The 12583-nt window shown below is 35.6% G+C and overlaps 1 protein-coding gene across 1 annotated transcript; it reads left to right on the top strand.

The window, feature by feature from the left end:
* The first annotated feature begins 1844 nt into the window (after positions 1-1844).
* LOC102014899 (olfactory receptor 6F1-like) lies at positions 1845-2825 on the top strand. Its single transcript, XM_005382376.1, has one exon. The coding sequence runs from the start codon at positions 1845-1847 to the stop codon at positions 2823-2825; it is 981 nt and encodes a 326-aa protein (XP_005382433.1).
* Positions 2826-12583: the final 9758 nt, after the last annotated feature.

Here is a 12583-nt window from a genome sequence, read left to right on the forward strand (position 1 = left end):
TATTCTAAGCTCTTCTGGTTCCAGATGAATTTTAGAAATGTTTTCCCTAGATCTGTGAGATATATTAATGATATTTTAATTGAGATTGTATTAAATCTGTGCAACCGTTTTGTGAGTATGGCCATTTTCAAAATGTTAGTTATTTCTATCCATGAGTAACGAATACATTTCCATTTTCTGAGAACCTGTTTGATGTCTTTTTCCAGAGTACTGTAATTTTCACATTATACATCTTTTACTTGCTTTGTTAGATTGAATCATATGTATTTCATTTTTGTATGCAATTTCTCAGTATGTTTGTTGTTTGTGCACAGAATGGCTATTGATTTTTTAATGCTTACTTGGTATCCAGCTACACTACTGAATTTGCTTAATAACCTAACTTGTATACTTTATAGAAAGCTTTTTGAACACTGATCTGATTCACATGCTTTACACAAGTGTATATGATTTTGGATAATACTTGGGGTGGTTACAATATCAAAGAATAGATAAATCCTGCAACCCTGTTCTAAGGGAAAATATCATAGGCATCAGCCACTAATAAGGCCACACAGCCCACTAGTCGTTCAGTGCCTGTGGTGGCTCTTCTCAGGCTTCCTGTGCTCCTTTATGTGTCCTGAGGGGACAGTACTCTGTCCCTCACCAAAGAGAGTCCTTGAGAAACACATGTGAAAGTACCCAAATGGACAGCAGCTCTCCAAATCTCCAGGCTGATGAAATCTCAGTGCTTTTCATCACAGAGGTCTCAGCTCGTACTTTGTTCTGTGCCAAGGCCACAGAGGGGAAAAAAAACCTGAAAAAATCTAAAGGATATGGTGTTTAAACACAGGGCAGATGCTGTGTGAGAGCCTGTAACAGAGCCTCGAGATGTCTTCTCTTCTCTGTTACCCCACTGAATCCAGTACACTGCAGTCCACAGTTGTGCTGAAAAGTAGAATTAAATGGGTACTTAACCAACAGGAATGCGGTTCTCAAGATCAAACATAAAGGACATAGAATGTGAGTATACCTGGGGGACATTTCCTGTATTTCTCTGGATAGGAGATGATGGACCAATCACTGCAAAGAAGTGCTGTTTTAATGGAAAAATATCCCAATATCCACCAGGAACTCATATAGTATGTAGCATGAATAACTGGTTCTAAAAAGGAGAAAAATAATAAAAATATATGTAAGTTCCATTGAACATGTTTATATTATAATAATTTGTTTAGAATTTATCGGTTACTTTTTAGATTTTATATAGCAGAAGAATGTGGAATTCTCCTTTTGCTGAAAGTAGAATAAAGAAACATAATCTGTTTAAGAAGCTGGTGAAATCGACATGCCTCTTTTTCTATACTCTGGTCATATGTTTTCCAAGCACTGAATTATCCTTTTTCCTTAAATATACTAAAAGAACCACAGTGTGTCTGCAAGGAGAGCCATTTGTACCTTTGGTCTTATGTAAATAACATAGATTTTAATATTGTGTAGAGAAATAGCCCTTAACCTACACACGGTACGTACCTACATGCTGTGTGTGTCAGCTTGATCTTTACAGTCAACATTCCTGGGTTCAAACCACACCACCACCTACCATGCATGAAAGGATGGGGAAAATACTTAATTTTATATTTGTAAAATGTAGATGATTAGAATATGAATATTGGAGAATTCTTTTGAAAATCAAGAGAATTAATTTCCATAAAGTGCTTAGACAAATGCCAACCATGATTTTTACACTTATTAATTTGTAATACTAATCATTAAATGAAAGAATAAAAATTCTCCATTATTAACTTCTAGGTCATGTACCATCATCTGGTGATTTGTTCCTTCCAGATCATGGAAGATGAGGAATGGATAAGGTAAACCAAACCACAGTGACAAAATTTATTTTCCTGGGATTCTCAGGCTCTCCCTCTGTGCAGCTCATTCTTTTTGTGATGTTCCTCACTGTGTACCTGCTCTCCCTCATGGGAAACACGCTCATCATCTTCATCGTTCTCATGGACTCTACGCTCCAGAAACCCATGTACATCTTCTTAGGGAATCTCTCCTTCTTAGAGATCTGGTACACCACAGTGACAGTGCCTAAGTTGCTGGTCACCTGCCTCTCCAAAGGTGTCACCATCTCTGTGCATGGATGTATTGCTCAGTTCTACTTCTTCTTCTCTTTGGGAGCTACAGAGTGCATCGTGCTAGCTGTGATGGCCTATGATCGGTACATAGCGATTTGCAGCCCTCTGCGCTACTCACTTCTCATGAATGTTCAGATCTGTCTGAAGTTTTCAGCTGGGTCCTGGATTGCGGGTTTCATTGCTCCTATTTTCCCCACCATACTCATCTCTCGCCTAAGATTTTGTGGTCCCCAGAAGATCAACCATTTCTTCTGTGACTCAGACCCCATTTTCAAACTCTCCTGCTCAGATACCTTCTTTTCTGAAGCCCTGAGTTACACAATTAGCTCTGCTGTGATTCTAAGTTCTTTCCTTCTTACTGTCTCCTCTTATGGCAATATTGTGGCCACAGTAGTCAGGCTGTCGTCCCGAGAAGCTCGGAAGAAAACTTTCTCCACCTTTGCCTCCCACCTCTCTGTAGTCTCCATCTACTATGGCACCATTACCTTTGCCTACGTCCGGCCTCCGGCCAAGTACAACTTCACCATTGGTAAAGTGGTCTCCGTGTTCTACTGTGTGGTCACCCCCCTGGTAAATCCTCTCATATACACCCTGAGGAACCAGGAGGTGAAGAAAGCTTTCAGGAAATTTTTAGTACAAAAGGCATTTTTCTTCACTGGAGTGATTGAGAAGTTTTATGTTACATGTGAATTTGAATAATATAATTTTTTTTAGTAGAATTTTAATTGCAAATGGTAAGTATTGAAATCATATCATAAAATTAGTCCCATTTTACATTGTAAATTTTTTGTAATTTAAGTTTTGCTTTCAATGCTATAAAAGTGCTATCCTATACTTTGTGTGTAAATGCTTTCATACAATATCACAATGAGAGGAAGATTATTGACATGAGATTTCTGCTCACAGGGCATTCAAAGAGGCAAAAACTTGTTTTGTCTTACCCATTTCAGTTAAATATTTTCATATCTAGGATAGTAAGAGAAAATATGAACCAAAAAACTTAATAAGTAGAATGTGTTCATGTAAACATTATATGTAAACATTACATTTAGATTTCCAAATACATTCATTCAGTAAATATGGAGCATATGTTATGAACCAAACCCTACAATCAATCACTGAGGATTATTTTGTTATTCATACAAACATGTCTAGTTATACTAAAATGATAAACATTCAGGATTTTTAGATATTATAAATAAGTAACTGAATTTTTAAATATTTTCAAGGACACCATCATAGAAAAATGAAGAATGAAAAATCTGAGAGATAAATGGTATATAAATGGTATATTAAATGTGCAAAAGTGTTAACTCTTAAATTCCTACAAAAAATCCGGAGACATGTAATCCAGCAAAAGAAAATTTGATTCTAAAGGAAAGGCAAAATAAAAAACAAAGAATTACTGCATTTGCTGTGTGTCACTCTCATGTGTATATGAAAATGTTTTACAATTTCTATTCATTTAATGTATGGCTTACACAGAGCTGGGAATTTTTCAGGGAGACTAAGCTCCACTCATGCTTGCTCTTGCTTCAGGGCATGGCTAGAGGAAGAGCAGAATCAGCATCGTGTGGAAGAAGGAAAATCCCATTCCGGACTCTGAGGGAGATCCTTCACTCTGAGACCGTCTCGAGCTGACTTGCTCAGCAAATCAAACCCAGACAGCCACTCTTTGAGACAGCTAAGGCTTTTATACAAGAGTTATGTAATGATAAAAGAATTTTTTTTTTCTGGTACCGGGAGTCGAACTCACGGCCTTGTGCTTGCCAGGCAGGCGCTGTGCCACTGAGCTAAATCCCCAGCCCCATGATAAAAGAATTAATAAAATCAACAGTTTGCTACAAATCCCAAAGTTAAATTTTTTTCTTAGTTTAAACTTCAGGATGTGATTTTCTGAATACATAATAAAATATTTTCAGACAGCTCAGGTAATTTCTATTTGGGGAGTGTTTCCTAATGATTTTTAACATTTAGTAGTGCCTATTATAAATACAAAGTAATTTGGCTGTGGTTCAACATCTCGGTACCTACATATTCTCTGAGTATTCTCACTTCCACATGAGCACTGCCCCATCCCTCTCCTCTTTCTCTGGCCCCTTCCTCATATCTGTTAATATTTTTCTCCTTCCCTGAGACCACTTCCCTTTTATTGATTTCACCTTGTACATATAACAGAAGCTATGGTTGATTTCACTTTGTTTGGGATTTGACTTACTTTGCTAACATGATATTCTTTGGATTCATCCATTTTCTTGTAAATGAGGCAATTTATTCCTTTGTGTCCATAAAAATATTTTTGCTCATCCATTCTCAGTGATGGCAAATCTTTTAGAGAGGTGTGCCCAAACTGCAACACCAAACCCAGTTTATTATGGCAAAGTGCCAACAATGCAACTCAACCTGAGTACTGAGGTTTTAGTCTAGAGTGAACCATCTTTATCTGATGCTCAGCAGCTGGGGTGACTTGGCTCTGTGTGCCCACTGCAACACCCATGTCATAGTAAATTCTAGGCTATTTCCACAGGATAGCGTCTCTCTCACTGCAATAGACATGGGCTCACACGTATTGCTCTTGTATGCGGCTTTAACTCTTTACACCACACTGAGAAGTAGTACTGCTCAGCCCATTTGTAGCATTATTTTAATTTTTTATGAATCTCCCTGCTGATTTCCACAGTGACTGTTCTAGTTCCCATTTTCACCAACATGTAACTTTTCTATTTGCATGCACCCTCCCCAGTATTTATTACTCTTTATAATTTTGATAATAACTGTTCTGACTGCTGTGAGAAGGAAACTGTGCAACTTTGATTCGCGTTTTCCTTAAGGTTAAATATTTCATAAAATTTTCATGGAACTATTGGCCACTTGTTCTTCTTTGATGACTTCTGTCCAGTTAATTCGCCCACTTATTGAATGGATATCTCTTGTCTTGTTTTCTTGAGTTCTGTGCATACTGTAGATATTAATCGTCTGGCAGAACTGTAGCTGGCAAATATTTCCTTCATAGCAACTATAGTAAAAATAACTTGTCCTTCTAAATGTGAACCTTAGTATATGCAATGTTAACAGTTTTCCAGCTCTTAATTTTCCAGAAGAATATCAGGTTATATGCAAACTTTCCCCAAAATAATGAAGCCTTGCCTATCAGTCTTAGCTAACTTTTAAGAAAATCCTAACCTAAGATAGATTCCTTTTCCCATTAATGAGATGATTTTTTAAAAATCCAAATCCTTCTATATAACATACTTAATTATACCTTGGCTTATACACATTAACATACACCTAATCCTGCCTCACTCTGAACTCATTCCGACCTTCTAAATATTGCCCTATTTGCTAGGCCAGATCGAGAGGTATGGATGGTCTCGTAGGGTATATAAGGGCCAGAGTGTGTCTCTTGCCTCAGTTATGGTGAAGCACTCTTGTCTCACCCATTTCTATTTTTGTTTTATCACTAGTTTTCAAGTTTTGTTTTGAAACTCCAGATATTACTTTCAAATATTTTATTTTGGAAACTCTTATACATTACCTTCAAAACCTGAAATAAATGTGGCTTCTCTGGAAAAAAGATAATTGTGGTAATAATCACATTTGCAGATGGGATGAATTGAAGCACTTTATCACATAGTTTCAGAAAATATGTTAATTGAGATCATCATAAGATAGAGTAACAGCATCAAGCAAAATGCAAGCCTGAGTCCACCTATAAAAATCCCAAAGGAAAAGTATGCAAAGAAATTTAACTTACATAGAGTTATATTTTAATTTTAAATCCAGAAATACGACTGGAAAATATTCAGGAAGTGTAGCTAAGGAACATTTTACAAAGAAGACATTTGTGTATAGGTGACATTCTATTTTTTTTTTTTTTTAGTTTAAAAATAAAAGGAGGAGGGGCTGGGGATTTAGCTCAGCGGCAAAGTGCCTGCCTGGCAAGCGCAAGGTCGTGAGTTCGGTTCCTGGTACCGGAGAAAAACCAAAACCAAAAAAATAAAAAATAAAAAATAAAAGGAGGAAAACATTAACAGACAGACAACCTTTTACAAAATAGCAAAAGAATAGTACAGACAATACAGAGTTACAAAGTGGTAGGAAATTAACAATGCTTGTTGTATTACATATTGATATCTTCAAAGTGGTTTCTCATGAAAACAAATAGAGACATGCAATATTGATCAATCAAGGACTCAATGACAGTTTCTTTCAGCAAAGAAATAGAAGACAGTAGAACAACTATGTTAACTACCCTGTATATACATACATTCAAAGTTTCTTCTTTCCATTCTTTTTTCCCACATCCCAGCTGCCCTTTACCCTTGAGTGTTTTCCTATCATTTCACAATGTGTATCATATCTCCTAGTTTAAATTAACTCTTTCAGGTTTTACACTAGTGAGACAATGCGGTGCTTGCACATGCAGGTCTGATTTATTTCACTTCTGAGTATGGTCTCTAGTTGTGACCATTTACCTATAAAGGCCTTGAGTTTATCTTTCTTTATAGCTGAGTAATATTCCATTGTATAATAGTACCACAATTTTCTTATCCAGTCCTCGGTGGTTGGACATTTGGGTTGCTTCCACAATTTAGCAGTTACAAATTGTGCTGCTGTGAACATAGGTCCACATATATCACTGTGATATGATGATTTTAGATCTGGGAAAACACCCAGAAGGGGAATAGCTGGGTTGAATGGGTCCTCTAGACCCAGTTTTCTGAGGAATCTCCAAACTGATTTCCACAGTGGTTTCACCAGTCTGCATTCCCATCAGCAGTGGACAACAGTTCCTATTTCTCCACAGCCTCACCAGCATTTGTTATTGGTTGATTTCTTAATGCTAGCCATTCTTAGTGGGGTAAGGTGGAATCTCAATGTTGTTTTAATTTGCATTTCTCAAATGGCTAATGATGTTGAACATTTTCTCATGTATTTATTTGCCACTTGTATTTCTTTATCTGAGAAGTGTGTATTCATCTCCGCTGCCCATTTTTGGATTGGGTCTTTGAATTTGGGGGGAGCTGGTGTTTTTTAATTCTTTATATGTTCTAGATAGAAGCCCTTTGTCTGAGGGACAGTCAGGTAAAATTTTTTCCAAGTTTGTGGGTTTTCATAGAAGAACAAAGGCAAGGGACAGAAGACATTCTAAATGTTAATAAATTTATAAGCATATTTACACCAGCTGGAATGTTAATGTATATAAAGGTAACTTTTCTGAATTTTTTAAGTGGGTTTCCCATTTAATAATTAATTTTAAATATTTTGTTTGCTTTTAGGTTATCATGTAGTGTCAACTGGCTAAAAAAAGTTATTAGATTCATACTTTGGATAATAAATTTTACTCATATCTTTCTTTGAAACACTGCAGACCTGAAGTTTCATACCAATCATCTTTCCATATCAGTGATTGTTACACTGAAGCTTGAATTGTGGAACATACTGAATAGAAAAGTGAACTCAGTTTTATCCTATGAACTTTAAGTGAAAAGTGCTGTTATGATTAGTATTTAAGCAAGAAAGCATGACAATTTAGAATTATGTTTCCTGCCTTCTTCTCTCTCACAGTCATAAGCAACCCATCAAAAGCCATTATTATTGCTACTAAATTGTTTTCTAACCCATCAAAGTATTTTATCTCTATATCAGCATCAACATCTGACCCATCTTCATCCCGGCCCTGTCACTTCTTCTCCAGACATCCTCTACAGAGTCCCCCAGGCTGCAACCAGAGGGCCTATCTCACAGTGTCAGTCAGCACCAGTCTCTGTCCTGATCAATAGAGACCAATGTCTTTCTCCTGCTTCAAGAACAGGAGGGAATCCCTCCTCCCAACCTAGACGTCCTGCCGGCCAGGCCCTCTCTGGTCTCTGTGTTTTGTCTTTGTCAGAGTCAGCGTGAGCTCAGCTGTCCCTCCACGGAGGACCTGCGTCTCTCTCCCCACAAAACCTCGTCCCCGCTGCTCTTCCCAGGAAAGACCCAAGCTCTGCATCCCCTATGCTGCGCTGCTCCTGCCTCAGCCCAGGCCCTCCCTGGGCGTCGCTGTCCACAGGGGGAGGTGCTGACCGCGCAGAGAGCCAGGTCTTCCTCGCCCCAGCCGCCCTTCACTCTCCTGCCACTTACAGGGTCATAGACTTTATGATATGTTCACGTCATCTAAGTCATGTGTCTACTTAATTTCTAATAATAAATGTCATGTTTCAAATGTCAAGCTGCATAAGGGAAATATTCTGAAACCTCTATTCTTATTCTCCTAGCTGGTCTATACTCCCTGTGCCAGTAGGTAACAACATACAGTTCTTTCTCCGATGCATGTCCACTGCTTTCTTTACATCTGCCTCAGTTTATTTTACAAAAACATCAGTAAAATAGACACAAGCATAGTGATTTATATTCTTTTCTACAATATATAGTTTTCCATACACACTATTCCATGATTTACTACCTTTCACTTCATAATTAACTTTGTTAGGGCATGTTCAGTCCCAGTATGAAGACAGTTTCTGTCATATTATTTTTCAATGAATATTGTACATTTTACAGTTTTCTCTACTAATAAATAGCTTTTTTCTAATATCTCCTACTTCAAAACATTTGTGGCAAATAAATTTTGGGAAATATACTGCATATTAGTGTTTGTGTATATGGATATCTACCTCTGTGTGTAGAAAGTTCTAGGAATTTCTGCTTCGGGTTTTAAATAAGAGTATTGAAATATTTAATGGATAACTGAAGCATTTTCCCCAATATAATTACACATTTCTGCACTTCTAACAGTAGTTCATCTCCACAGCTCTCAGGATTTTGTAAAATAATAGATTTTGCCATCTGTTATGTTAGAAATGATTTGGATCTTTTTTTAGTACATTTATTACAAGTTTGATATTTCATAGACACCTATTGACATCTCATATCTGAAATCATTCCTATGTCTTCCTTATTTTTCTGTCATGTTATCATCTTTTCTTCTCAATATTAGAAGTTTTATTTATAGGAAATATCAACACTTGATCTTTAATCTGAGCAGAAAATATTTACTTGGTATGGTGGATTCACGAACACTTATTTTAAGCAATAGAAAATATTTTATACTTAGTTTCATGCTCAAATATTTAATCTTACATCTTATATGTTAAACATTTTTAAGAAGACTATAAAATGTTTAAAAGTGTTTCACTTTATTTTTCAAGAAATTTATTATTTATTCTTCAAACATAATTTGTCCTTTAGAGGTATTAATTTGGTTTATGATTTGATGTGTACATTAAATTACTCTTAAGTTATGCACTTTAATGAACATAGTGAATCTAACATTCAAAAAACAATGTAATCAACCTAATAAAGAATAAATAAAATCACATCTACTTGAAGCTAAGTAGAATTGCAAGGCAGGAGGCATAAATTCAGCAAATTGGGAACTGTGTTCTAAGACTTTAAAAAACTGACAACCGTCTTTAAAGCTAACTCATAAGGCAAATAATAGATAGAACTTTTTATTCCCAGGACCTGTTTGTTTTGGTACAAGTTTATAGTTTTAGTGTTTAATCTAGTAATATATTTTGTATAAGAAATTCAGATTATTATTTTCAGAAAATTATTTCTCAAAATTAAAAATATTTATAAAATAACATCTTTACAATATTGTTCTCCCTCTTTCATAAATATAATACTGTTAAAAACTTGTTTTCTAGAAAATATATTTGCATTTCCATAAAAGAATAATTATACATATGATATAGAAATTGTGATAATAAATTTATTAATGATTAAAGAAAAACATTCATCCCCAACTACCACTGCAGGTGGGGCCTTGGGACTCAGGAAGACTAGGTGAGCTGTCTGGGTGCCTGGGTCCTCTGGCTCCATCCTGATGCCATCACAGGAATGAACCTGAATCCCCGGAAACCTAGGGAGATTTGAAAATAACAAAAATAAGAAGCAAAATGCAATCTCAGCCAAATACACCACCCAGAAAAAATCCAGGAAACATCAACATGAAAGAACATGAAAGTCACACACCTGAAATCTCTGAAATGATAGCAACTGAAGTAAAGAACCAACTACATCTGGCTATAGAGGAAAACATCAGAAATAATTGCTCAGGTTAACAAAAGAAATGACAACCATAATGAAACAATTGCTAAGCATATCAAAAGAAGACATAGATAAAAAAAATAGAAGAGAACAGGAAAATGAAACCTTCAATGAACAGTATAGGAAAGAATTAGCATGCAGGAAACAGGTTGAAAGAGACATTCAGAATATTAAGATTTCCACTGAAAGCTGGAAGAACCACTTGAATGAAAAGCAATATAGACTCTCAGATCTTGATGACCGCATTGCAGCTAGTGATCATGAAAGAAGAGATTTCTTAAAAATAGCAAAGTAACAGCAAATAACGATTCAACAGCTTCCTCAAAGATGAGGAAAAGAAAAACAATATAAGGCTGGTAGGTGTCAATGAAAACTCAAGAGGTAACATGAATGACATAAAAAGACTATTTGCAGCAGTAATAGCAGAAAAGTTCTGAAGCATGGGACAAGAAACTTATATACACTTACTTGAGGCATATAGAATTGCAATTAGCCATAACCAAAACAAATCTACACCCAGACACATAATAATCAGGATCCTAAAAACTGAGCAAAAGAACAGGTTATTAAAAGCTGTTAGAGAAAAGAAACAGATCAACTATGAAGAAAAGTCCATCAAAAACATGGCGGAATTCTCAACAAAGACCATCAAGTCAAGAAGAGCTTGGAGTGAAGTATTTCAGGTCATGAAAGAGAACAACTTCCAACCCAGATTATTGTACCCTAGAAAGCTATCTTTCATAATTGATGGAAAAATAAATTATTGCCATGACAAAGATCAACAGAAGAAATTCATGAGTACCAAGCCAATCCTACAAAGAGTATTGAAAAATATTCTACAAAGAGATAAGAATGACCACAATCTCAAAACCAACAAAGAAGGTAAGCAATTAAGCAGAGGGGGAAAGTACAGAAGCAACAGTGGAAAACAACATGACAAGGATAAGTCAATACATATCAGTAATAACCATTAATGTAAATGGCCTCAATTCACCATACAAAAGAAACAGATCAGCAGAGTGGATCAAGAAACAACATCCAACAATAAGCTATATACAAGAAATGCATTTAATTCAAAAAGAAATCCATAGACTGATAGTTAAAGGATGGAAAACAATACTTCATGTGACAGGAACCCTGAAAAAATAGGAGTAGCCATTTTGTTTGCAGACAAGGTGAATTTCAAACCAAAAATGATCAAAAGAGATAAAGAAAGTCACTATATTTTTGTAAAGGGAAAACTCATGAAGATACATACACCAAATATATAAGTACTCAATTATATAAGGCAAATTTTAACAGACATGAAAAATCAGATAAATAATAACACAATTGTAACAGGGATTTTAACAACCAATTGTCACAAAGAGATAAATCAACTAGACAAAAAATCTGCAAAGAAAGAACAGAACTAAACCAAACGTGTGGAAAATTGACTTGCTAGACCTTTACAGAGAATTCCACCCAACAACATTAGAACACACATTCTTCTCAGCTGCCATGGGGCATTCTCTAAAATAAACCACATGCTAGTACACAGAACTTGCTTAATTAAATGCAAAGGAATTGAAGTTATTCCATGCATATTATTGGACCATAGAGCAATGAAACTGGAAATAAAGGATAAAAGAAATCACAAAAGCTCCATAAACACATGGAAGTGAAATAACACCACCCCGAAAAACAAATGGGTCAAGAAGAAATTAAATTGGAAATTAAACACTATTTACAATTGAACAAAATTCAGACGTAAGCTGCCAGAACCTGTAGGATGCAATAAAAACAGTCCTTAGAGGGAAATTGATAGCAGTGTGTTCCCACCTCAGGAAAACAGAATCAACAGAAAAAACAAACTTTATGTTATACTTCAAACTCATAGAAAAAGACAGCAAGTTAATCCAAAACCTGAAGAAGGGAGGAAGTTATTGCATTCAGAGCAGAAATTAATCAAATTGAAGCTAAGAAACGATACAAAGAATTAATGAATCATGAGTTGGCTCTTTGAAAAAATAAATAAAATTGATAAACCCTTAGCCAATCTTATTATAAAGGAAAGAAAATACACAAATCCATTCAATAAGGAATGAAAGTGGTGATATCACTACAGATCCAGCAGAAATTCAGAAGATCATCAATACCAACATCAAAAATCTTAACTTTCATCAGATGGAAAATGCAGAAGAAATGGACAGATTCCTAGATACATATGAATTACCAAAGCTGAATCAAGCAGGTATAAAAATCTTGAATAACCCAATATTAGCCAATGAATTAAAAATGTAATAAGAATCTTACCGACAAAAAAGCCCAGGTCCTGATGGATTCATAGCTGAATTCTACAAGAAATTTAGAGAAGATTTAAT

This window comes from Chinchilla lanigera, unplaced genomic scaffold, assembly GCF_000276665.1.
Source record: "Chinchilla lanigera isolate Chin_1 unplaced genomic scaffold, ChiLan1.0 scaffold00017, whole genome shotgun sequence".
Classification (NCBI taxonomy): domain Eukaryota; kingdom Metazoa; phylum Chordata; class Mammalia; order Rodentia; family Chinchillidae; genus Chinchilla; species Chinchilla lanigera.